The sequence below is a fragment of the Perca flavescens genome, chromosome 15 (genome assembly GCF_004354835.1).
Source record: "Perca flavescens isolate YP-PL-M2 chromosome 15, PFLA_1.0, whole genome shotgun sequence".
Lineage (NCBI taxonomy): Eukaryota > Metazoa > Chordata > Actinopteri > Perciformes > Percidae > Perca > Perca flavescens.
Window position 1 is genome coordinate 27,470,020 of NC_041345.1, and position 27,818 is coordinate 27,497,837.

Sequence of the window (27,818 nt, forward strand, 5' to 3'; positions counted from 1 at the left end):
ACATTTTCAACGCAGGACTTTTACTTGTAACGGAGTATTTGTTTTTTTTGTCTTTTACAGTGTGGTATTAGTTCTTTTACTCAAGTTAAAGGATCTGAACATGTCTTCTTCCACCGCTGCTGAAATCCAAGTGAATCAGGAAGAACATCAGAACCAGAAATCCAAAATCTGGATGAAACCCGTGGCTCTCCTCCTCCGACCCTCCGATGCTCTTCAGGATCAGGTTTCCTCCTGCCCCCCCCCCCCCCCATTCCTTCTCTCCTCCCATCCAAACTCCAACCCTTCTGCTGTGGAATTATGGAAGGAGGGACCTTCTGCATTTTTTCCCCTCCTTCTTTTCTCCCTTTTCTTCTGTTTTTTTTTTTTCTTTCTTTGAAGGAGGGGTCCATTCTTGTCTTCCCTAAACGTGCAGCAGCGAGGTAAAGAGGGTGCGTTCCCCCCCACCACCACCCCCAGTCGGCCCAGTTCCCCCAACGCAGCACCTCCCAGTTCTCTGGGCTCCCATATAAAAGCCCTGGTGGAAAGTGAGTGTAGCAGTAGGGAGTTTTCTGCTGGGGTCAGGAGGACTGTGAACAGACGAGCGGAGAGACCCTGCCCCGAAACACCAGTGTATGATTGGAGTGTAGCAGGAAGAGAAAAAAAAAAACGTCCCCGACTTTTTGTTTTTCCTCTCTCGCCTCAAAGAGTCTACATGTCTAGAGGCATCTAAACATGTTCAGCTTTGTGGATTTGCGGCTGGCGCTGCTGCTCGGCGCAGCGGTGCTCTTGGTCAGAGCGCAGGGCGAGGACGACCGTAAGTCTCATCATCACTGTTTACCGGAGCTTCTCAACCCCCTTTTTTTTTTCTTTTTTACTGGTTTTGGAAAGTGGATTTTCTCTTCGTGGGTGGACGGCTGCTGAGATCTTAGACAGAGATGAGAAGAAAGAAAGGAAAAAAGTTTAAAGTAGAAATAAGAACTTTGATGCGTGCTGCTTCTTTTGTTTCCATAGATGGATAGATAGATAGATGGATAGATGGATACATATATAGATAGATACATAGATACATATATAGATAGACAGATGAGCTTGTAGTTTAAACAGTACAGGGTGTACGTAATGCATTGGGCATCTCAAGAAGGTCCCTGGCTCTCTCTCTCTCTCTCTCTTTCTCTTTCTCTCTCTCTCTCTCTCCTTGTGTTTGTCTCTGTCTCTCTACCACCACCAACCCCCTGCCCATGCATGCTGAGCGAGTTGCTGCAGGTTTTTCCAGGCTTTCCTCCAGGCGACGTTTTCTAACGGGGAATAGCAACAACAAAAAAATGCATGTTTAAATCCAATTTGAACACGAAAAAAGCTGAATTTCTTCTTAGAAGAAATAGAATTTTTTTCTGACTTGAGAAGCCTGAAATGCATTTCATCACCCCCCCTCCCTCCACCCCCCAACTCCGCCTGCCAAAGGTTGATCTCGATCTAAAAAGAAAAAGTTAAATTGGAGGGGAAAGAATTGCCTTCTTACGCCCTCATCCGCAAAGATTTCCCTGCTTCCAGCTTTGCACAGGGCAGATAAGGAAAGCTCTCCACAGGCCTGATTGATGTGGCAGGGTAATCCAGCGCCTGGAGCCAAGCGTTGAGTTGGCCAGGTAAGAGAGAGAGGAGAGAGAGAGAGAGAGATAGACAGAGAGAGAGAGAGAGTCGGAGGCAAGCAGGCATAGTCTTGTCTGCCACAAACATTTGACCTCTTCAGCCTGAGCACTTTATGCTCTGTGACAGATGTGTACTTTACTTGAATCTTTTCTTTTCATCCCACTTTCTACTTCTACTCCGTTACGTCATCACGAGAGAAATACTGTACTTTAGACAACTTTAGTTCTACTAGTCACCTTAGAAGTTAAAATTGTTGCACCCAAAACACATGCAGTCAGTATACAGAACGGTTTTGACCGTTTCCACTTTCTAAAATATGAGGATTTTTTTCTGCAGCTTTTAATACTGCAGAGGCATTTAGGACAAAAGTTTTAGGGACCGTGAGGGAAGCGAAAGCCTCTGTTGGTGTTTTTAGACACAACAATATTTTTTTTGTTTGGCTGTAAGAAGACAAAGAAAATCAGCACCAGCTCTGGAAACAAGAGCCACGGAGCTGAAGTTCCATTTTTCCAGATGTTCCTGTAATCTGGAAAGGACTCAGCTGCCTGTCTGCCTGTCTGTCTGTCTGTCTGTCTATGTGAAGCAGATGTGGTTTGACACTGAGCGGTCCCACAGCGTCACCCAGAGGCTTCGCTCTGCAGCTGCAGACACATCTGGCCGCCACATCCCCCCACCACACCGCCTCCTTTTTTTTTTTTTTTTTTTTTTTTTTTTTTTTCCATTCCTCCTCATCCGCTTCTGCTTTTTCTTTCCACTTTTTTTTTCTTTCCCCTAATTACAAACACATGCAGACCGTGTTTCCACCAGCTGCTGCCAAGACGACAGTCCGCTGTAGCGCCAATGCTTTTTCCCTCTGAGCTCAGCACTTTGGCATGCTGGGACGTTCACAACCCCCTAAAAAGGAGCCTCGGTTTGGGGTTTAGTTTTGCTGAGCGATCCACAGCAAAAATGACGGAAAATGTGGCATAGAGCAGAGGAACTTTCAGTTTTTTATTAGTTGTTAAAGGGAAATGAAATCACCACGCGTTCATCCGTGCACAAAAAAAAAGGTCTTTCCGTGCTTTACGTGATGTGACGTCGGTGACCTCTCTGTCACCTCGTCCTGTCTTCTTTCGAAGGCCACCAGTTCCCATTCAGACCTTTCTAAACACTCATTCTCCTACTTGATGTTTCTTTTCTTTCTATACCGACTGTAACCATTTCCTCTGTTCCTGTTCATATAATTTGCCTCAACATAATTCTTTCGATGCATTTTCTCATTCTAAAGCACTTCAAAATGTTCCTTTAATGGTAAAAGTGCTTCAGCTAAACATAGGCCTCTATACAGTAGATCACAACTGTTATAAAATATATAATAACTAAACATTATTATTATTATTAGTTGAAGTATATTCTGAATTCATTTTTAGGTGATATAGGTATTTTAGGAAATAATAATGTGCTACAAAAGAACACTAAAATGAAAGCTGAACAGTTATTCTTTATTATTACTGGTATTACATTATACTGTATATATTGAGGTTTTTCACTCTAGCTCACATCTAGAGTAGACCCTTGTATCTGTGTGTGTGTGTGTGTGTGTGTGTGTGTGTGTGTGTTTCAGGAATATCACCTGTGTGTGTGTGTGTGTGTGTGTGTGTGTGTGTGTGTGTGTGTGTGTTCAGGTATATCACCTGTGTGTGTGTGTGTGTGTGTGTGTTCAGGTATATCACCTGTGTGTGTGTGTGTGTGTGTATGTGCTTTTAAGGTATGTAACCTGTGTGTGTCTCCCCCCCCCAGGCACAGGCGGCAGCTGCACCCTGGATGGCCAGGTGTTTGCCGACCGAGATGTGTGGAAGCCCGAGCCATGCCAGATCTGTGTGTGCGACAGCGGCACGGTGATGTGCGATGAGGTCATCTGCGAGGACACGACCGACTGCCCCAACCCCGTCATCCCCCACGACGAGTGCTGCCCCATCTGCCCCGACGACGGTACCACACCTCCACCTCCAGCGCTCCTATTTCTTTCTCTCTTTTTGTTTTTTCTTTGTTTCATTAGGCTATTTCTTTCTTTCTGCCTGTTCTTTTCTTTCTTTACTGCTTTCTTTCTTTCCTTCTTTCTTTATTATTCCTTTCTTTCTTTTTTCTTTCTTACTTCCTTTCTTTTCTTCCTTTCTTTTCTATCTTTCTGTCCTCCTTTCTGTACTCTTCCAACATTCTTTATTGTTAATGTCACCTGCATTCACATTTGTATTTTGTTTCCGCTTTTTCATAGTCTTTTTCTTTTTTTTCCAAATCCCATTCCAACATTCAAACACTCCCAGTCTCGTTCACACCGTCCCTGACTTCTTTCCTATTTGGCTCCAACATGACTCAGCACGTTATCTGCCCCCATTAACTCCACAAATGCCTTCTCCCTTCTCCTCCAACGCTAGATGCACATTTCCCCCTCCTGCTGTAAAAAAGCAAACCTAAACTTAAGATTCCAGGACTCCTTTTGAGGATTTTATTGTGAATCTATATTTTCACCTCTGTTATTTGGAAAATATTTTTGTATTTGTGTGTGTGTGTGTGTGTGTGTTTTCGTCCATAATCCAACCTAAACTCCTCTCTCTCTACAGGCTTCCAGGAGCCTCAGGTTGAGGTAAATATTGATTATTTCAGTCAATTATTGTTCTAAATTGAAATATATCTATCATTATCGCACACTAAAAAATTGTCAGCAATACATTTTATTTCATGTTGTGTGAACAAGAGAAATATTGTGTTGTTCTGACTACTATAATTGTAAGTTGCCAGTTGTTAGGAAAACTTGATATTAGTTGTAATAATAATATATAATATTTTAAGTTGATACAATTAAGCACTTTTTACAGTGTACAAACAATATAATTCAGTGAAACAGAAAGACTCAATCAGTTTGCTGCAACTATTGGTTGTGATATTGGTTACTGATTGTTGACGGATTGATGATTAGTGTATTCAAGCAGAAAATTATAATTCTTTAGCTAAATCTGTAGATATTGGATTTATTGGTCTAAATCAGATGCAGTTAGTTGACTGGTCATTATCTGTGATTAAACCATTTCAGATCATCACATCAGATCAGTTACATTATTAATCGTGTGAATCATATTGTCATTGTGTACAGATGACACCACTCCGTTTGATCATACATTGAGACATTGTTTTTTCTTTTTCTTTACTCACAGGGACCCAAGGGAGAGCGTGGACCCAAGGGAGACAGGGTAGGTTCACACTCTCTTTCACCTGTCCTTCACTTTTGATTTGTTTTTTAATATTCAGATTCAGATTTCAGGTTTATTGTCATTCAAGCAAGTTAAAAACATGAAGGAACAAAATGTGTTCCTCAGACTCAGCAGCAATAAATAGCATAACATAATTAATATAATCTAAAACCTATAAACCTATAAATATAATATTTCTGGTCACCGTGTGTTGCGTTCAAAGTGTGGCACTCTGAGCAGATTCCTGTGTGTTTCGGATGAAGTTGAAGCAGCATTACTGACAAAAACGTGATGTGTGTAAATGTTCCATTCGTGTGGAAACAGGATCTTTTAGCTGGGCTAGGAATTTGGATTTGCTGGACTGGCCAGCAAATCCAAATTCCTACTTGCATCAAAGTAGAGAAGCAAAACAGAGTGAAGTATGAAAAGTAAGAGCAGTCAAATAAACCAATGGCATCGGGTCTAACTTCTAACTTACTGGCAAATAGCATCATATTTAATGATGGATTTTGCATTCAAACTTTTCTCTTGCAAAGTAAGTACAGCCATCAGATAGGTAATGGTGTAAAAGTCCCAGCAAATTGCACATGTAGTTACTTAAATATGCACTACTTGTACTTGTTACTTCCATCTCTGAATTATGTCAATGTCACTTGTTTCTAGAAATCATTATGACGCAACAAAGTAAATTAAAGGCAAGAAATGTTTTTTAACTTTTAACTTGGTTCATCATTTACTGAGAGCAGTGAAAAACATACAGAGGTTCCCGTTGCAAAGTGAGGAAGTGTGAGGAAGTGGAAAATTTGCTTGGTTGGAGGAAAGTTTTTTTTTTTTTAAACAATTGTAATATTAAGACTAACTCAAATATGATGTAAACAAAAATGTATTTTATTCTGAAAACATGAAAGCTGGCTTTATATGAGATATGGAAAAAATCTTCAGCCAGGTTTGGGATTGCTTATGCAGTGGTGATGCCACTTATATCTGAATTGATGGGATTTCAAATTAAAATTGAATTCCTTATTATTTTTTTACTGGAAATGTTTTTAATTAAATAATCAAATCAACATCAAGATTTATGTTGATTTGATTATTTAATTAAGTATTTGTCATAATGGGATTTGATTGAGGCAGCTGCAGAGGCATCTTTGGTCAGCTGACAAGTTTAATCTGAAACCCTGGAAAGCACTTTTATTCTGACAGGTCAGCTCACCTACAGCTGGGAAGAGCATTTATAATTTCTTATTAATATATTAATATATTAATAAAAATTATAAATGCTCTTCCCAGCTGTAGGTGAGCTGACCTGTCAGAATAAAAGTTATTATCTAATTACTATTATTACTTAATTAACATTTCAGTCATGATTATTATAATGAACTTGTTTTGTAGAATTTATGATGACCATTTATTTTGAGTTTGCGATGATAATGTAAAGAGTCAATGGTGGTTCTTACCTACTTCTTGTATCCTGATGTCACATGAACACAGCCCAGTCCATTCCTGGTTGGTCACATGGGCTGTCTCATAGGGGAGTAAACTGCACCTCCTCCAGGTTTAACGCTGCTTTCATCACAATAGGGAACAAATTAACCTGCCAGGACACACAGGAAATGAACGATTATGCTCAAGAATGATGTAAAAAGACTATATATAGGCAGTCATGTGATTGGCGATTGAACAACTCATACAGTGGATGTTGTGTTTTCCTCTCTTTGTCTATGGGTTAGCATCCAGGGGACCCTCTTATTCTGACTCTGGAGCCTGAACCCTTCTATCTCTCTCTTGCCCCCTAACTGCAGGGTCCTGTTGGTGCCCCTGGTAACGATGGTATCCCCGGCCAACCTGGAATGCCTGGACCTCCCGGCCCCCCTGGACCCCCCGGCCTCGGTGGAGTAAGTTATAATTTTTTTTTGTATTGATGTATTTAAGTTGTTATGGTCCAAATTGTCCAAATCTAAGCCAATCCAGAGCTGGAAAACATGTGTAGCTAATGTTTTGGACAGATGTGTGGCATCATATCAACCTGCTAGTGCCAGTAACTACACCTTCTTCTTCTGTGGTGGTCAGACCATCACATGAAGAAAAAAAAACAGCCAAAAACAAGCATAAGTTCCAATTTAGTTTTGTTCTTCTTGTCTTATTTGGCAAGTGTTATCCAAATGGACCAGTATATATAAACCAATAAAAGCATGCTGGGTGTGAACACAGCTTTCAGAGAGGGCAGGGCGAGATTCACAGTTAAAAGTCAAGCCTTTCATTGACAGGATGGTCTCTCACAGAATCCAGCTTTGGCTTAAAATGAATGGCTCCGGCTTGCAGTTTGGCTTACAGTCTAGGGTCAGAAGGTCATAAGTTCATTAGGGTAGATCAGGAAGAGGACACTTGTATTGGATGTTTGTCTGATCCATAGTTGAGATTGTTGTAAGGTGAACAGAGTTACAATGTGTTCATGTGCAGAGTTTATTATTATTATTATTACACAATCTAATTTAACATGCTATGATTGATGATGATAACCATCGACTTCCATCCTAATTTAGTATACTAAACTAACATTCCCACTGACTTTCATTGTAGTTTAGGATACTGAGCTAACACTCCCAAGCTAATTTTGCAGTGCTATGTAAAATGTATCATTGACTCACATGCTAATTCATTAGGCTAAGGTAACATATCACCCCAGTTTAATTTAGCATGCTAATGTAGAAGCTATCATTCACTAACATGCTTTTTTCAAACCACATATAGCTTATAGTATCCCAATCTAATTTAGCATGCTATGATTCAGTTTACCGTTGATTTCTTTCCTAATTTTGCATTCTTATGTATAATTTGACGCACAAGCTAATTCACTGGGCTAAGCTAATATGACATATCATCCCAATCTAATTTAACATGCTAATGTAGAATATATATATTCATTAACATACCTATAGCATCTAATAGCATCACAATCTAATTTAGCATGCTATGATTCCGTTTACCATTGATTTGATTTCATTTCATTTTGCATTCTTATGTAAAATGTATCATTGACTCACATGCTAATTCACCAGTCTAAGCTTATATGACTTACCATCCCAGTCTAATTTAGCATGCTAATGTATAATTTACACTGACTCACATAGTGAGTCAGTAGAGTGAGCACGTAGAGTGAGCAGAAGTCCCAAAGAATTTGGGACAGTCCTGAATTTAGAGCAATTGTCCCGGAATTATTTTGGTGTTTCTTACAGACGGGCACTGCTATGTTCGTAGTCTACATGAATATTGGCAGATGTAGTTTCTTTTAGCCGTGTACAGTTGTGTACAGTTGTGGCGCAAATTGACATAGCGGCAACGCATATGACATTGAATTAAAACATGGTGAACAAAAAGCAAAAACCATTACTGCAGGTTGCAGGTAGTGGGAGGATTGGGTACATAAAAACCAATGAATCATTGCTGCCTTATGAGATCCAAACAAAGCGTTTTGCAAAATCTGCAGGAAAGAATTTGGCATTTGACACAGACGGCAGGCAGATGTCACTCTGTTACATACAACACAGTCTTTGTGTTTTTTTTCCTAATGACTTCATGTTCATGACCAAAAGTAATGCATTTTAGTCTTGAGCTTTGGCTTTCATGTGTTTTACTGTTATTATTCATTGACACTGGATACACCTCTTCTCCATTTTTGCAATGTGTCATTACAAAGTAGCTTCTGCAACAATTAATGAGGTCCGACAGTTGTGGAATGGATCCTGGCTGATAGAGAAGTCAATTGAACCAAACTGTTTGTCTACACACAAATTATGGGATATGATAGAGCAAAGTTGGAGCAAGCTGGACACTTACCACAACATACAGTTGTCAGAAACCAGCTGGAGCAGACCAAACTACACTATGATATTGGACATGTTTTGCTTGAGGTTGCTTCTTCATTAATCTTGTTTTTCAGGATTTCATTAAGATATAATTGAGGATATTTTGGCCGGGATGCCCCAAAATCTATTATCATATTTTGTTGGATAGATTTTTTTCTTTGAAATATATAAACCCCTTTAAAACTCTTTTCATGCATACACCTACAGAGGAGAAGAAATAGGGCCCGAGCTTGTTATGAACATGTGTACAAATGCATTGTTATACATTTAAATGGCAGATAAAGAAAATGCCTTTCGTTCATTTTCATGCAAAGTTTAAACCTAATTGACATTTTCAGACGATATGTCACATAAGAGATGGATTGGAATATTTATATCTCTGTTTACTTTTTTTCAGAACTTCTCCCCTCAAATGTCTGGTGGCTACGAGGATAAATCTCCTGCCATGGCTGTGCCTGGACCAATGGTAGGACACATACACACACACTGTCATTTATCTGCTGTCAATCATGTTCATGCAGTATCTGACCGTGCCTCTGTTTGATTGGCAGGGCCCAATGGGACCCCGTGGACCCCCTGGAGCTCCTGGTTCTAGCGTAAGTACACCGCTTCCTTCTTCCTCAACTCTAAATATTTCAAATCTGAGGCTGGGATTATATGGGAAAAGAGGGCAGGGGCAGCCCGTGTACCTCAAGCATCATCATGACATCACCATGACATCACTACCCTCTCCTTGGTGCCCGTAACAACGTTTTTGTTAAAAAGGAATTTAGAAATGCTGCACAAATCCAACTCTTATGTGTTCAGACAGAACGCAAAGCCAATTTGGTTGAATACAAAGTGAATGGAAAGACACTAGTAGACGTGGATTCTGAGTTCAGTCAGAGGCCGACCTGAACACAAAACACAACCAGCTCACAGCTAACGTCTGTACAGTTGGTACAATGGCCATGTGGGAGTAAATATATACACAGTGGTCAGATTTGCGTGAAGGAAGTGAGGAGAACAATTGCTTCACTTTCTGTCTGAACACACTTTAGCTCCACCTGCAGCTCACACACACTCAAACTGACAGGAGGCTAGGTAGGTGAAACACTATTTTGACAGCACCTTGCTTGCGTTATCCTCTATGCTTTTCACTAAAAAGCACTATGAAAACCTTTAAAGTAGTGGGTTAGCTTTGAACTTCTGAGGTTCAGAAACCAAGAAATTGCAAGATATTCCTATGGCTGGATTATTGGTGTAAGGTAGTTGTGATGGGCCCCAGTGCACGCTGTTAAGACAGGCCCTAGGGCCCCCGCCACTGAGGGCCAAATAGAGACTTGACATTAGACAATTGCACATAACATACATTGCACCTGAAAACCTTTAAAGTAGTGGGTTAGCTTTGAACTTCTGAGGTTCAGAAACCAAGAAATTGCAAGATATTCCTATGGCTGGATTAGTGGTGTAAGGTAGTTGCGATGGGCCCCAGTGCACGCTGTTAAGACAGGCCCTAGGGCCCCCGCCACTGAGGGCCAAATAGAGACTTGACATTAGACAATTGCACATAACATACAACATACATATTATCCAGCAATCATCATTGCATCATCTGCATATGACATTACAATGAAGAATAATTCAATTAAATGAACCGTTTTAAAAAAAATAAGCATGCAATTTTGTTAAAGATTGCTACTGACTTTCTTACCGAAGAAAATGAAAAGCATGATGTAGATGGGTTTGCCTTTTCAAGAGCATATATAGCAAACAACATAATTTTTAATTTGACACTAATTTGAACACTGACGTATTTACAGATTTTCAGCAGATTTTCAGCAGAATTTAAACAAATATTAAGAAAGTTAAAATAAAATTATAAATGTTAACACATCTCTACCCCAAGCACAAAAACAGGCTGCTAAATTCTGCAGATATCATTTTGGATCACCACTGAAAATTGTATTTAAAAAAGATCGTACCCACTCGAGTGAGCCGACAGCAGCCATGAAAGAAAGACACCCCAATCACCCACAACCTGCACATGTCCATGTTAATACAATAACTTGACAACAGGGTGGATTTACACCTAAATGAGAGTGTTGGCATTGTTTGTGTTCAGTATTGGTGGTGGGACTGTAGTAGTGATGGTGTTTACGTGTCTCTCCACCTACAGGGACCTCAGGGATTCACAGGCCCCCCTGGTGAGCCTGGAGAGGCTGGAGCTGCTGTAAGTATTGGGAGCATGGAAGCAGATACACAGCTCACAATGCACCGTGGTAGTGTGTCATCATTCTCACCTTGAGCATGTGTTTCTCTACAGGGCGCCATGGGTCCCCGTGGCCCCGCCGGACCCCCTGGAAAGAACGGAGAGGATGTAAGTGGACAGGATCTGCTCATACTCTCCATTTATATCTCACTAGAGTAAAGAATGAGTTTATTCATCAGTTCCCTCTCTTTCTCTCAGGGTGAGTCTGGCAAACCTGGTCGCGGCGGTGAGCGCGGACCCTCAGGCCCACAGGTAAGTCGCCATGGCAGTGTAATTCTTAGTGATGTAATGTAAAAAGAAATTTAATAAAATAGAGCTTTGATAATAAATTGTGTCTCCTATCTCTTCTCTTTCCCTCAGGGAGCTCGTGGTTTCCCAGGAACCCCTGGTCTGCCTGGCATCAAGGGACACAGAGTAAGTCACTGCTTACACCTCCCTGTTCGGCAACAACAAATCAACACTATATCATCTCCTATAACTCTATGTGTCTCTCTCTCTCTGTAGGGATTCAGCGGTCTGGATGGCGCAAAGGGAGACTCTGGCCCCGCTGGTCCCAAGGTGACTGCCTCTCTTTGGTGTCTTCGCTCCTCCGCTGATCGGTCTCGGTGTAGAACAATGTCCATTTTGAACAAAGAATGATAAAAATAGAAGCTGCAGAAGCTGAGATATCCTGATTTTTAGTCCCAGAAAAAGGTTAAACCTGGCTCTTACATTTCCCATAATAGAGCCAGTCACATCTTTCCTTTACACCTACCCTGCCTGGTTAATGCCCATGTCTTGCAAACTCCCAAATGCCCAGTTTGTAACACAGGATTTCTGTTATAAATATCGCCGTTGTTGGGCAGACACCTTGTATCTGCATATTTAGTCATTTTCATTTTTGTTCATAAATCAATGCTATTGGTCAGCCTTTGACGTCTTTCCGGGGATTTGACAGTGATTTGAACATTGGCGAGGCGATTTCGTCTGTTATTGTCAAACACAGCATGCTAAAATGTTTTCAAATTCGACTTTCGACTTTTTTATTTCCCAAAAAAGAAGCAAAGCTATGTAGATAGATATGTACTCTTCAAGCCCAAGCAAAGATGACTAGTACTCCTTATGACCAGGGCCACACGGAATCTGCGAATGAAGAATTACGCAGACTGTTGAGCAGACTTTTTGCAGCTTTTTCCCACACATTTTTCGCACATTTTTAACAAATTAATAAAATAAAAAAACATAAAGCTCTGCATGTTAACACCTCCCCACTCCAAGCAGTAAAACTGCTAAAGAAAAAGGCTGCTAAATTTAGCAGATTTTCATTCTAGATCACTGCTAAAAACTGTAAAAAATAAAAAAGAATAAAAAATCCACAGGTTCCTTTTGGGTCTGCTTTTGACTAGTAAACTGAATTTTATGTGTAAGATTTTCTGTGTAAAATTGACAGACTGGCCTTTTAAGTAAGCCCGGTGTTACTATTAGTCGTGGTCACAGTAGGGTTACACGTAGCATTAGCAGAAATAGCAGCACATTGGCTAGTAACATTTAATATTGAAGAAAGCTACAGTTTTCGGTAACAGAAACTCACCTGCCTGTGTGTTTGTGTTTGTTCAGGGAGAGTCTGGAGCCCCCGGTGAGAACGGAACCCCTGGAGCTATGGTGAGTAAAACAGTCACCCTATCTCTGCCGTGTAGCAGCCATCTTGGATTCTCCCTCCCTTCAGATTGATGCTCAGTTTAAAAGAGTATAGCTGACTGACTCTTTGCTTCCTCTGTCTCAGGGACCTCGTGGTTTGCCCGGTGAGAGAGGCCGCACTGGGGCTTCTGGAGCTGCTGTGAGTCCACACACACACACACACACACACACACACAAACAAATATTGCAATCAATTAATCCGCCTGTCAGTGAACAGAATGAACAATCATGTTTGTCTGTGTTCCGCAGGGTGCTCGTGGTAATGATGGTGCTGCCGGCGCTGCTGGACCTCCCGTAAGTCTTCCATTTTCTCGAGCTTAACTCGTTCTGAGAACACTCAGCGACTCGTCAGTTTGTCTCCCTTTCAGAAGCATTTTTTTTTAATGTACAACTTCCCGTAACCTATAGTTGTTTAAAAACCCCAGGGGAATTCTCTGGGAAGGATAGGACTCACCGAAACACAATTTTTTCTGCTATCAAAGCAAAGCAAAAGAAAATGATCTTTTCTGTATTGGCTGTGATTATATTGGATGTGATTACTGAACATCTTTGTCTTCTTGTTTCCTCCCAGGGTCCCACTGGCCCCGCTGGACCTCCTGGATTCCCCGGTGGCCCTGGATCCAAGGTATGACTATACGCCCATTAAGATCCACGCAAATTCTCTTCAACAGCCTCCATTTCTTTTCAAATCTGCAGCTTTCAGCATCCAAAATAACACATTTTATCCCATTCTCCAATTTTCCTTTGATGCATTTCTCTTAATATATGTGACCTTTTATTTTGATTTAATTTCATTTCCATATGCCTATATATTGCCTATTCCATACTATGCACTAAGTCAGAGCAAGTTTTCATTTGTAGTAGGGTGTGAAAAGTGACAAAATTACCTACATCGTGGATATTAAATTTGATTATTTTTAAGTGTGCTGGACGCGGCTGTAGCCCACAAATATTAGTATTGAATCTTCCAAAATTAAATATTTACTTTGCGTTTGTCAGGTTACATTTCTTGTAAATCAACTGCAAAAGCTTTTTTTAAGATTAGTATATTCTGTAGTGTGGAATTGGACACAGTTTTAGTTTATTCTGCAGAGATTGGTTCCAGGAGCACTTTGGGATGCTTGGTTTATCCGTCGTTTTGTACTCCATCTTCATTTACGTTGATTTGTTAAAACTTTTGTTGAGAAAAGGAGACCAATGTCTATGCCTTTTGGACTATGTCTTGTTGATGCTTTTACTTCCCTAAAACTGAATGAGAAATGAAAAACCCAATACAATCTTGGTCACAAAAACCAAAAGAGATTGGTTTAAGGAGCATTATGGAGTGGCATTTTGAAAGCTCACAAAATACTCTTTAAAACCCCAATGACTAATCGTTTTTTTTAAACTTGAACGCAGTCTAACCCCAAAATACAATCCTCTGCTCTCCCACGTCACATTCCTTTCCACAGATTTTGCCTTTTTTTCTGTCATACTGGTATTTTTTTCATCTCTCTAAAGTCTTCGTCCATGATGGCTCACAGCGACTGTCGCTGTTGTTTTGGACAGGATTATCTAACTGTTCTTCATTTTCCGCATTCCCCAAAGGGTGAAGCTGGACCTCAGGGTGCTCGTGGATCTGAGGGACCCGCTGGATCCCGCGGTGAGCCCGGTAACCCCGGACCTGCTGGCCCTGCTGGACCTTCTGTAAGTACAGGATATAACCAATGATGATGTAATGGCATCTTCGTTATTCCTCTGAAATATTCTGGCCCTCTGGTTTGAAAAATCTCTTTCTTCCTCTCAGGGAAACCCTGGAACTGATGGAGCCGCCGGACCAAAGGGAAATCCTGTGAGTATCTCTCTCAACACATATACTTCATAAGCATGTCAGGGTTGAGGATCTGGCTCAAAAAGTTCTGTGAGGCACTGCCAAAGCAGCACATGCCTCAGGCTCAGCCTCAGAGACTGATTCCTGGCAGAGCAGCATGATGTTGAGCGTGTTGCTGATGTGTGCTGCCCCCTGCAGGGTGCTGCTGGAGTTGCTGGAGCTCCCGGTTTCCCCGGACCCCGTGGACCCTCTGGACCTCAGGGTGCTGCCGGTGCCCCCGGAGCCAAGGGTAACAATGTGAGTAAAGCTTTTATCAGAACACACCGACGCCAAAAAACTAGTATTTTCTGAGGTCTGTCCCATGTAATGGACATGATTTAAAAAAATATATATATACTTGAAACATAGTGAAGTAAAAAAGTAAAACTACTGAATTGACAATAACCCATGCTTGATTGCCTTAGGGTGACGTTGGTGCCCCAGGATCCAAGGGAGAGGCCGGTGCCAAGGGAGAGGCTGTAAGTTGAAGTTCACCACAGTCAGCATGGAGCATCTCTTTCTGTATACACACACATGTATGAATGTTCATTCCATCTCTTATTCCATCGGTGTGTGTGTATGTGTGTTTTGTTTGTGTTCTCCAGGGTGTTGCAGGAGTTCAAGGACCCCCTGGACCTTCCGGTGAGGAGGGCAAGAGAGGAGCCAGAGGAGAGCCCGGTGCTGCAGGAGCCCGTGGAGGACCAGGAGAGCGGGTATGCATCTCACCTAAGTTTTACTATCTCATACATAGAATTAGGTGTAATAGGGAGGGGAAGTGATAGAGGGCCCTCTGATGTGTGTATTCTTACCTTCTATCTGTATAGAATTTCATTTGTTTTTATCTCTGCGTAAATTAACATTTTAACAAAATCCCGACTGTTAGCTGTCCTGGCACCTAAATGGTGGAACAAGCTCCCCAATGACATCAGGACAGCCTGAAAAGCTACACGTTAGCCACCGCAGGCTAAAAGCACATCTCTTCTGACTGCACCTTGGCTAAGGAGATGATTGCACCTACATATGGCTTTTTGTAGTTAGGCTTATTTGAAGCTAATGTGCTTCTTCTATGTGATTGTTGCTGTTCTGAGTTTGTACCATCACGGTTGAATGCACTAATTGTAATTCGCTTTGGATAAAAGCGTCAGCTAAATGAAACGAAATGTACAGTAAAAGGCAGCAATGCTACTTTTAGCTGAGTGCATTTGAAATGATTCTTGCTTTTGTGCAACGGCAGACTTGACAGTAACAGATATGATTCTACAAAAACGTTTTGCTGGTCAGTGCAAAAATGATTCTACATTCATCCTGACTACGAATCAGAACAATAATGAGGAAAAAAGGTCAAAATATGTCCTACCCAATCATTCCCAGTGTAGGCCACAGACGATGCAAGCAGCTTTCTGGCTCATCAGGACCATGTAAACAAACTCTGTAGTGCCCCCTGCAGGCCAGAAAGCAGAACTGTAAAAGCAGTAACAGATTATCATTTCCAAATATTTGGAAGCATTATTGCTGATAATACAATATCTGACATATTGTGCACGATGAATAGACCAAAAGAGTCCAAACATTAAAAAAATGGAATATGTACATAGCAGTTTTTCCGCAGATTTCAAACAAATTAAAAATAAAGCAAATAAAACAGAGAATGTTAACACATCTCCATACCCAAGTCTGGTTATAACCTTCAAAAGAAACCAAGACTCTTGTACTTCAACAAATAGCACTACACCCCTGGATATACTTCATGGCAAAGGGAAGGGTATGTTAGCATCATGCTAATAGGCTATCCCTGTCTAGATGTTACAGTGTTGACTTCTGATCATAGAGCTAAGAAAGTTGTGCTTGATTCTCTCTATAGGGTGCCCCTGGTGGTCGTGGTTTCCCTGGTTCTGATGGTGCTGCTGGACCCAAAGTGAGTAAAACACACACACACACACACACACACACACACACACACATTTGACACCTCCTTTTCCATTTCACTTACAAGCATTAAAAAACTTCAGATCAGTTTTTACAGAACTAATCTTTGCCTTTCTACCTCTCCTGCATTCTAGGGTGCCACTGGCGAGCGCGGTGCCCCCGGTCTTGTTGGACCTAAAGGTTCTACCGGTGAGCCTGGTCGCACTGGTGAGGCTGGTTTGCCCGGAGCTAAGGTAAGAATCCCTACCATCTGACCTTCACATAATTGTCAGCAACAACATTAATTGACTGCAAAGGCCCTTTTCTGAACTCTGACCTCTGCCTGTAGGGTATGACTGGTAGCCCTGGTAGCCCTGGACCTGATGGCAAGATGGGACCTGCTGTAAGTTCATGATCAGAAAAATAAATTTGATCTTAATCTTATCAAAACACAGACATTTTGTGTTTATTTAAATTAATTAATTAATCCTCCATACCAGGGAGCTTCTGGACAAGATGGCCGCCCCGGACCCCCTGGTGCCGTTGGAGCTAGAGGCCAGCCTGGAGTCATGGGATTCCCTGGACCCAAGGGAGCTGCTGTGAGTAAAGAGTCTGAACTACTACACAGTATCATTGATCGTGTGTTTACTGTAGACTACTGAGAAGTAGGCTACTAAGAAAAGGGTCTCCCCATCTCTGGTAATCTTGCTTTTCTACTCCTGTGTGTAGGGTGACGCTGGAAAGACTGGCGAGAGAGGAGTGATGGGACCCACTGGCCCTACTGTAAGTTGTCTACACTCTGCTGTGCTTTGAATACACTGCACTCTACGGTTTTCCTTGTAATGACTGAACGCTAGACCCTGTGTGTCTGAAAACCTGCCATCTTTCTACCCAGGGTGCCCCCGGAAAGGACGGTGACGTTGGTGCTCAAGGCCCCGCTGGACCTGCTGTAAGTCAATGGCACACGTGCTGGCACACGTGGATGGATTTAACTAATTGATTCTCCCATTAAAATCGATCTTTGTTTGAGTGATCTTATATAGGTTAATCAACCTTTAATATATATTTTTTTCCCATGGATAAACCCACCACAAAGTTCTTGGGGGTCAATTCTTGAAGTAAGCATTAAAACATATAATTGAGGGCTGTTTCTTGCTTGTACAATGTCCAGCACAAGTTATCTGAAAATCTCTTATATCCAAGCAAAATTGGTATTGAAACTGAATTGATTTGAATTGATTCGGATAATCATTGGCGACCCCCAGCCCTAAGTAACACCCTGCTCACTACAAAATTCATTTAAAACTCCACATGCAGCAACTGACAACAAGCCATACCCACATAATGCTTTACTTCTGGTAATTTTCTGTTAGCACTGACAGTCCTTCACTTGCTCACCCTTAGGGACCTGCTGGTGAGAGAGGAGAGATGGGACCTTCCGGAGCTCCTGGATTCCAGGGACAACCAGGACCCCAGGGTGCTACTGGTGAGAGTGGCAAGCCCGGAGAGCAGGTACTGACTGAGATATGATTGATTTAGACACCTAATCGAATTGATACTGTCTAGTAAATGAACGCATGAATTTCCTCTCTTGTCTATCTAGGGTGTGCCCGGTGAGGCTGGAGCCACTGGACCTGCTGGAGCTAGAGTGAGTCACTTATCATCATCATGCTGAGTAATTGCGAATATGAGGATTCATATTCACAATTACTCAGCAGTCTGCTCCCTGCACCATCTATTGACAGAGGATCATTGGAGAGTTGTCTATTAGTTTATAACAAGTACATATACATCTACATCTACATACCACAAAGAGTTCAATAAGCTATGTGTTGTTGCTATAGACCGAATGTGAAACCGGAATCGTATGAAGTTATAGTTAAACATGGAGACTCAACCTATCTGACATTTGCGGTGTGCTTATTTTCTGTACTGCGTTGCTTTGCTAGCATTTCAAAATTTCCAAATCTAACGTTACTTACAACAACATCTCACCGTCTGACCTCGGTTTGGGTGGTGTGGTTTTCTTTAGTCTGTGTCCCAACAGGTATATTAGGTCTTCAAGCTAACATTAGTCAAATGGTTAACATATCAAAGCATCAAACATGTATTTTAGATAAATAAGATGAGAGTATATCCAGTTGTTCCACGTACCCGTTTGCTCGAGACAGGAGTTTTCAGGGGTTTTCTAACCAAAGTTATAGTGAACAAACCTTGTGATTGGGTCTATACATTGATTAAATTGATGTCAATGCTAACAGGCTAAAGCTAGCTAATCACAGGCTAATGCTAAGCGGGTGTTGGTGAGCTATGCAGACAGCATGACTAATGCTAAGCTCACATTACAATTGAGGGCAATCTGAGGAAAGGACCTGCTTAGCAGAATGGTTTTGCCCGTTTTGAAAAGCCTCTAGGAAATATTAACAATGTACCTTCCTCTGAAATAATGTTATCCACCTTACAGATGAGCAATCCACAGTCAGATAGATCCTCATGATTTATTTGACCACTCTTGTTCTTCCACTTAAATTTGCCTAACTCTCTGCCACCCTTTTCCCTCAGGGTGACAGAGGATTCCCCGGTGAGCGTGGTGCACCTGGTGCTATTGGACCCGCTGGTGCCCGTGGATCCCCTGGAGCTGCTGGAAACGAAGGTGCTAAGGTAAACCCCGGGAGATGGGAAAGGGAAAATTGATTGCCTGTAAAGTTCTCATTGATTTGTCGTGTAACACTCTTGCTCGTTCTTGTTCTTTTCCCCCTTCCTCAGGGAGATGCTGGAGCCCCCGGTAATCCTGGAGCCCAGGGTCCTCCTGGACTGCAGGGAATGCCTGGTGAGCGTGGTGCTGCTGGCCTTCCAGGACTGAGGGGAGACAGAGTGAGTGGCCACTACAATATTCCTATTACTCCCAATATCCCCAGTATATAGTGACATGACTCACACATTACCAGCCACCGTAGCTTTTTAGTACATATACATCACTCCTCTTCCTTTATCAAATCCAGGGTGACCAAGGAGCCAAGGGTGCTGATGGAGCTCCTGGTAAGGATGGCGCCCGTGGTTTGACTGGACCAATTGGACTTCCCGGACCTGCTGGAGCCACCGGAGACAAGGGAGAGGCTGGTGCCCCCGGACCTGTCGGACCTGCCGGGTCTCGCGGAGCCCCTGTGAGTACCTGTCTGAGTGTCCTTCTCAAGAGCAGAAGATGGAGCTTCAGATCAAAGTTCTGTAGCTGCTTGAATCTTATAAATCCGTGACTGACTCTTCTTCCTCCTCCTCTTCCGCAGGGTGAGCGCGGAGAGTCTGGACCACCTGGACCTGCTGGATTCGCCGGACCTCCTGTAAGTCACTTCTTCATGGCTCCTCTCACTGACCGTTTTTCTTTAGCTTGAGCTTCAACACAGAATTTACCGAGTCTTTCTCTCCATCCCCCCTCACTCAACCACAGGGTGCTGATGGACAGCCTGGTGCTAAGGGAGAGAGTGGAGATAATGGTGCTAAGGGAGATGCTGGTGCCCCCGGCCCTGCTGGACCCACTGGTGCCCCTGGACCTCAGGTTTGTAAACCTATACATTCACATGTCATTATAGAAAATCTAATGGAAGTTTATGCTAAATAGCCTGGTACTGGTTTACCCATGTTGCCTAACAATATGTTGTGTCCTTTCAGGGTCCCGTTGGAAACACCGGCCCTAAGGGAGCCCGCGGAGCTGCTGGACCACCTGTAAGTCACCACTCTTATTTTACTTTGTCCTCTTCATTTACATTTATGCTGATTTTCTTCAGGTCCTAGATCAGGAGCATCATAAGCAGTAGTGTAGAGGTCAGAGGTGTTGGCACTCATGGCCATACTAAGCAGTTAACTTAAAAAAAAAAAGTCATACAACTGAACTGTCAATTTTTAGGTTGGTACAAGTTCCCCTGGTTGGGAATCACTGACTTAATGGACCTCTGTCTGTCCCTAGGGTGCTACTGGCTTCCCTGGTGCTGCTGGCCGAGTTGGACCTCCCGGCCCCTCTGTAAGTCTTTCTCTAATGTTATTAGCACGTATTGTTTCTATGGCAGGGCTCAATGTCAAGGATGGTTTTCAGCAATGTTGTGTTCCCCCCTAAGGGCAACGCTGGACCCCCCGGACCCGCTGGACCATCTGGCAAGGAGGGACCCAAAGGAAACCGTGGTGACACTGGACCTGCTGGTCGCCCTGGTGAGCTTGGTGCTGCTGGACCCCCAGGACCTGCTGGAGAGAAGGGTAACCCTGGTGCTGAGGGTGCTCCCGTAAGTTATTCTTAACGTTCAAAACAAACTTTAGCCCCTTCCATCTCAGTCTGTCACTGAACCAATTGATTTGTTGCTATCAGTTTCTCCTGCCCTACACATTGATGTCTAACCACTTTCTCTTTGTTTCTCTCTATTGCCCCCTGCAGGGAAGTTCTGGTCTGCCTGGACCTCAGGGTATTTCTGGACAGCGTGGTATTGTTGGTCTGCCCGGACAGAGAGGAGAGAGAGGTTTCCCTGGCAATCCTGGACCTTCTGTAAGATTCTATTGTTACTCAAGACAAGAGTACCCAAACGTCTTTAATCAGCAAAACTGATGTTTAGAATCAAAACATGACAATGAAAACCAGACCACTGAGAATTATTGGGAAATTCCATTCATCTTTGGGTCAGTCCATTAAAACTCACCTGACTGAAACATTACAAAACCACCAGCAAGCAAGAAGCAAAGTTTCTACAAATGAATCCTCAATTAACAAACGTATATTAAGTAAGAGATGTGCTTTTAAAGTAGTATAAAATAACTTTAATTAGTAACTTTCTGTCTTGCTTCCTTTCATCCTGCAACACTGAGCAAGCCCAGATAGACTTTTAATCAGTTAGAAAAGTAACCAAAGTTTTCAAGACTGGACTGATGGTTGCTGTGTCACCCACAGGGAGAAGTTGGAAAGCCTGGACCTTCTGGCCCCGGTGGTGAGCGCGGACCTCCCGGACCCATGGGACCCTCTGGACTGGCTGGAGCCCCTGGTGAGCCAGGACGTGAGGTATGAAGAAACAATTGTGTCTGTACATTATCTGTCTGACCTTAGTATACTGGTGTAGGTGTTTCCTAATCTGTTAACCTGATTTGTGTTTTAGGGAAGCCCCGGTAACGAGGGATCAGCCGGTCGCGATGGAGCTGCTGGACCCAAGGTGAGTTCAAATGGCACTATCACTAAGTCGCCAGCACCAGAGATTAAACTCATTCTCAGTCAAAGTGAAATAGTTTGCTGAGACAGATTTGTTTCCAAATGGCACAGTGACACAGTAAACTGTGCCTTTAGCTCCAGCTTCTACTACATAAATTAAGCTTGATAAGAGTCAGCCAAGTTGACCCGAGCCAAGCAATAGCTAAAGCAGCCTACAAGGCCTTTTTAGCAAACAACATGCTAACTATACTGGCTTCTGCTAGATACAACAAAAATCAGAGCCATGTCTTTGAAAATTCTGTTGAGATGTTTTGTATAGCCTCGGTAGTGGCCAGTTTCAACAAATCTTAGGCTATCTGAAGTTTCGTTGAACAACAATCAAAGGCCAAAGACCTGTGAAATCCTGGATCGCCGATATTTGAGTCTTTTTCACCACAGCAGCCCTTTAAATTCCCTGAACATAGGACCATGGTAATAAAAGACATGAGATTAAATAATTTGGTGTTTGCGTTTTAGGGAGACCGTGGAGAGAGCGGTCCTTCTGGAGCCCCTGGTGCCCCTGGACCCTCTGGTGCCCCCGGACCTGTTGGACCCGCTGGAAAGACCGGTGACCGTGGAGACTCTGTGAGTGACAAAGCCATTTTTCAGTTTAGCCGTTGTCTTTTTGTGAAAATACTGCCAGTGTTCAGTTAATATTTCAGTACATGCTAAGAAAAACTAACCATTTACGTATACTAAATTGACTATAGGCACAAGCGTACATTGTGTTTCACTGCAACCTGCCTCTACACCAAACTGATTTCTGAATGTTTCAGGGAGCTGCTGGCCCCGCTGGCCCTGCTGGCCCTGCTGGACCTCGTGGCCCTGCTGTAAGTAACAAAATTAACTATTAACAGACAAATACAAACAAAATAGATGGAACCGCAAACAGTAGGCTACAAAGCCACACTTTTCATCCCCTTCTTCCCCCTAACAGGGAGCTGTTGGGCTTCGTGGAGACAAGGGAGAGACCGGAGAGGCTGGAGAGAGAGGCATGAAGGGACACAGAGGATTCACTGGCATGCAGGGACCTCCTGGACCATCTGTATGTCACTTCACTCACACCTACACATCGACAACACACACAATGTACACACTTTATGTCTGACTGTGACACTGTTTCTGTTCTGAACCCATAGGGATCTAACGGAGAGATGGGACCTGCTGGTACTGCTGGACCAGCTGGACCTAGAGTGAGTTAACACCACACAATCTTTAAGTGCTTTAGTCAGTAGTTTTAGCTAGCTATTTGACAGTTTAGTCAGTAGTTTTAGCTAACAATTTGAACAGTTTAGTCAGTAGTTTTACCTAACTATGTGAACTGTTTAGTCAGTAGTTTTAGCTTACTATTTGAACAGTTTAATCAGTAGTTTTAGCTAACTATTTGAACTGTTTAGTCAGTAGTTTTAGCTTACTATTTGAACTGTCTAGTCAGTAGTTTTAGCTAACTATCTGAACTGTTTTGTCAGTAGTTTTATTTAACTATGTGTACTGTTTAGTCTGGTTAGTCAGTAGCCTAGTTTTAGCTACTGTTTAGTCAGTAGTTTTAGCTGACTATCTAAACTGTTTAGTCAGTACTTTTAGCTAACTATTTGAACTGTTTAGTCATTAGTTTTAGCTATCTATTTAAACTGTTTTACACAAGTGTTTGGAGGAACTTTTACATTCAGATTCTCTTTATGTTTGTAGGGCCCTGCTGGATCTGCTGGATCTCCTGGTAAGGACGGTATGACTGGCCTGCCTGGTCCCACTGGACCTTCTGGACCTCGTGGACGTTCCGGAGAGATGGGACCTGCTGTAAGTCTAGCTCCGTCTATTTTAGGGGTGTGACGAAGTGATTGTGAATCGGTTTGAACTGCCTGGGGCGTAATCTATTTTTGATATCACTTGTTTTAATTCAGACGTCACTACATGTTCTTAGTTCATTTATTTGAAGAGATTTATTTCTATTCATTTAGTTAGTTTGATGTGGGATATGTTTTTAAATATTTTTTTTTTGATAAAATACAACTTCCATTGCACTTTTAAACATAGAGGTTGGGATTTTATGGAACATAGAGGTTGGGATTTTCTAGGAACACCACAAAACCTCTACCGGCAATGAATTAACCAACATCTTCTCCTCTTCCTTTCCCCTCTTGTCTCTCAGGGTCCTCCCGGACCTCCTGGACCTCCCGGTGCACCTGGTGCCCCCGGCGGCGGATTCGACCTCGGCTTCATTTCCCAGCCTCAGGAGAAGGCCCCCGATCCCTTCCGCTCATACCGCGCTGACGACGCTAACGTTCTCCGCGACCGCGACCTGGAGGTTGATGGCACCCTGAAGAGCCTGAGCCAGCAGATCGAGCAGATCCGCAGCCCCGACGGAACCCGCAAGAACCCCGCCAGAACCTGCCGGGACCTCAAGATGTGCCACCCCGACTGGAAGAGCGGTGAGTTTTTTACAACAGTGGTGGAAGAAATATTCAGATCCTTTAGTTAAGTAAAAGTACAATACCACACTGTAAAAATGCATTGTTACAACTAAAAAGCCTGAACTCTTTGTTCTCCAGGCGAGTACTGGATCGACCCCGACCAGGGCTGCACTCAGGACGCCATCAAGGTCTACTGCAACATGGAGACCGGAGAGACCTGCGTACCCCCAAGTCAGCGCGTGGTCGCCCAGAAGAACTGGTACATGAGCAAGAACATCAAGGAGAAGAAGCACGTCTGGTTCGGAGAGGCTATGACCGATGGCTTCCAGGTAAATATGTTAAACCGGTCAAACGGAGCTCTTCCTCACTCCTCGCTCGAAATTCATCCCTACCTGCCTTCTCTTTGGTCACCTTCCGTCTCAGTTCCTCCTTCCCTCCAGTTTTGTTACAGTAAACTAAAACGAACATAAGCAGTGAAGAATATTGGTATTCTTCTAAATATTTTTTTCTCATTTGATGTGAGAAAAGTCATTCAATTCTATTCACATGGCTTAGGTGGTGGCCAAAACTGCATGGGTGCTGCGCCTAAGCAACCCTGGCTTCCCATTCCTCACTTGTTTCCTAAACCATTCCTCAAGTGCATATTTCCTATCCACTTCTTATCCCTCCTCTGGCCTCGACAGTTCAGTCAGTAATCCCCCCCTCTCTTTCCCACACAGTTCGAGTATGGCAACGAGGGCTCTGCCCCAGAGGATGTCAACATCCAGCTGACCTTCCTGCGTCTCATGTCCACTGAGGCAACCCAGAACATCACCTACCACTGCAAGAACAGCGTTGCCTACATGGACGCCACCGCCGGCAACCTCAAGAAGGCCCTGCTCCTCCAGGGCTCCAACGAGATCGAGATCAGAGCCGAGGGCAACAGCCGCTTCACTTACAGCGTCCTGGAAGACGGATGCACGGTGAGCTTTCAAACTTGGGTTGATATACTCTCATCCAGATCCCCACTGACAGCCGAACAAGCTTCGAATGCTAAAGCTGCAGAGTTTGTACAGTTCAGTTCAGTTCAGCCTACGTTGCCAGACGTAGCTCCACAACGCCACATACAATATTAAATGAAGTTAATTGTTCACACAATACAGTAACGTGAGCTATTTAAATTAGCTGGATGCACGGTTAAACCTCATTAGCTCTCACCAGTTTATCGCCGTGGGTACTTCGTCCACAGCAATCCCACCAATCGCTCCCAAAACGTCCCAGTTAGAGAGGAAATGCCCTAAAAGATATTCTTTTTAAATCTTTACAATCATTCCCCTGAAAGAACCAAGCAGGCCTGCCTTGTTGCACCATTCAAATTTCTTCAAAACTTGCCATTTTCAGCGTGTAACGTTAGCTCGCTAGCTCTGAGTTTCCGGTTGCAGTCCCACAAAGAAAGTGGAACTGGTGAGGGACATCCGGCGGAATTTTCCTTATAAACTCCCTAAACCATTAGGGAGTTTATACTAAGCCTGTGTATACCAATACACAGTGGTTTTGAGTTAGATAGCAGTTCATCAGAGCAATATGCTTGCTAGCTACTGTAGCTAGTCTTGCGGTTTGTGCGCTTTGAACAAAAGTTCTTTCAAAAAGAAAAACTTTGGTCCAGAGTGAACCACTCTACACAGTTGCCATTTTGAATGTTGACCCTAACAGCCCCCCCTTTTTTTCTTCTTCTGTCCCTGCAGTCACACACCGGCACATGGGGCAAGACAGTCATCGACTACAAGACATCGAAAACATCTCGCCTGCCCATCATTGACATCGCTCCTATGGACGTTGGTGCTCCAGACCAAGAGTTTGGCCTTGAAATTGGACCCGTCTGCTTCTTGTAAAAAGAGAAATCTGGACTTGAAATTGTTGTTGTGCGTGTGTGTGTGTTTTATTTTTTCTAGCAGTCATCTCTCTCTAAAAGAAACCCCACCAAAACATTTCTCTATTGCCATATTTCTGAAACATCTGACCCCTCGCTCCTGATTCTACGAATTTCCATTCGGCCATTTTTCCGATGGTCCAAAAAAAAAACCTGCACTCCAACAAGATGGCGGCGATGCATCGTCGTATTTGGGACCACTACTTTTTTTTTTTTTTTTTTTTTTCTGACTCTTGGTTTTTTTTTTTGTTTTGTTTTTGTTTTGTTTTTTTACCATCACCAACACCAAGGATCCTGTAAAGAAGACATTTTTTGTTTCACTGGCAACAAGAAAATAATATATGCTTCTGTAAAGTGTAAAAAAAAAAGAAAAATTGACTTCCCCTCTTCATCCAGCCAAACCAGGCCTCTCTGGAGTTTACAGAAACCAGCCGAAACACACATGTGACTTTTGTATTTTTTTTATACACCACTGTGGTGAGAGGAATGAAAAGGACAGTCCCAACAGAACAGACAGAACCCAATTGCTTTGTACAACGTTTCAGGTGTTGATGAATAAACGGTGAAACTGACAGCCATGTTTGTCTCTGTTGTTCCCTGTCCACCGGCCCCAGACAACACTGACAACTCCCTCCTCCTCCTCATCGGCTGATTTTGTAACCGTTTGTGATTTGTTTCGTTGTTGTGGTTGCTTTCTTGTTTGTTGCAGTTTTTTTTTCCTTCATATTTTTTTGAAAGAAAAGTCACATTAAAACCACCAGCAGAGAAATATGGGTTTAAACCTCTTTTTTTGAAAGGAAGAAAAAAACAAATCCTATGGCTACCTCAGAAAAGCAAGGAATACCAGCTGTAAATAAATAAGAAGAAGAAAAAAAAAGGGCCCAGTGTTTGTGAAGTGATGCCTGTAGAACTTTTGGCGGCCGGAAAGGGGTAGTCAAGGTTAACTCTTTAAAAACTTTTGCAGAAGCAGAAAACAGCCAAAAAACGTACGGTGCTATTCTTTCTTTGAGGTTATCTTGTCTGTCCAGTATGGCAGGGCCCTCTTGGTGCTAAAATAAAACCACGTTTTTTTTTTTTTTTCTTGATGTCCAGAATGAGACGGGCTTCGCAGCCACGGCAGCGCTCGCATCTGAAACTCTAGCTCTGAGTTCAAGTGAAGAGTAGATCCGACTCTCTTCTTCCCTCTTCCTCTTTTTATTTTTTTTGGTTCTATGTTTTGAACCTTTGAACCACTTTTCTGCCCTTTCAAATTCTCCTCCACCCCTTCATCCATCCACCCATCCGTTGTAGTTTGTTTCTTATGTTTGTTGTGCGAAAGGGTGAATTTTTCTCAAAGGAATTGGAATCAAACAGATTTCTTTTTTAAAATAATGCACAGAAAGAGAGCCGTCAGCAAAGAGAAGTTTGTGAGAGAAGGCAGGCAGACAGACACACCCATGGGGGAAAATACCACAAGGATCTGTACCTATTTTGTATATGTATAATAAATTGAGATGTTTTTAATTATTTTGAATGCTGAAATAAAGGCATGTTAAGTGGTCTAACATTTGAATCCTGCCTGACTCACTGACTGCCCCTCTAGGACTTAAATAACAGCAGCTTTTTCACGATAGGAACATTTCTAATCGCGATTACTTTGACTGATATTGCGATAGCGATACGATTTGCGATATTGGAGGAAAATGATCATTTTTGCATCGCTATTCTCATTTTCATTGAAGAATGTTAAGATTAAAATGATTATAGCGTGATTTGTGCAAGGATTTAGTCTGTGGGATACTATTTGTAGGCCGGTGGCGTCTCAGCAGCATCACAATACTTAATTTTGAATGGTTTGACGCATCCAATTGCGATTTAGAGCAATTTGCGATTAACCCTC

General features: G+C 42.7%; 1 protein-coding gene across 1 annotated transcript; it reads left to right on the forward strand.

Moving 5' to 3' along the window:
• The first annotated feature begins 534 nt into the window (after window positions 1–534).
• Window positions 535–27,483, forward strand: col1a1a (collagen, type I, alpha 1a). The gene is made up of 49 exons (XM_028600172.1): window positions 535–793; window positions 3,406–3,597; window positions 4,227–4,249; window positions 4,818–4,853; window positions 6,656–6,748; window positions 9,117–9,185; window positions 9,271–9,315; window positions 10,878–10,931; window positions 11,025–11,078; window positions 11,169–11,222; window positions 11,331–11,384; window positions 11,475–11,528; window positions 12,567–12,611; window positions 12,733–12,786; window positions 12,897–12,941; window positions 13,219–13,272; window positions 14,235–14,333; window positions 14,434–14,478; window positions 14,656–14,754; window positions 14,922–14,975; window positions 15,102–15,209; window positions 16,358–16,411; window positions 16,557–16,655; window positions 16,751–16,804; window positions 16,902–17,000; window positions 17,131–17,184; window positions 17,297–17,350; window positions 17,806–17,913; window positions 18,005–18,049; window positions 18,964–19,062; window positions 19,168–19,275; window positions 19,404–19,565; window positions 19,686–19,739; window positions 19,847–19,954; window positions 20,068–20,121; window positions 20,363–20,416; window positions 20,511–20,672; window positions 20,822–20,929; window positions 21,329–21,436; window positions 21,531–21,584; window positions 22,097–22,204; window positions 22,396–22,449; window positions 22,557–22,664; window positions 22,759–22,812; window positions 23,309–23,416; window positions 23,769–24,048; window positions 24,169–24,359; window positions 24,750–24,992; window positions 25,755–27,483. Exons 1-49 carry the CDS (start codon window positions 712–714, stop codon window positions 25,899–25,901), a joined length of 4,344 nt encoding a protein of 1,447 aa, XP_028455973.1. The 5' UTR covers window positions 535–711; the 3' UTR covers window positions 25,902–27,483.
• The last annotated feature ends 335 nt before the right edge of the window (window positions 27,484–27,818 follow it).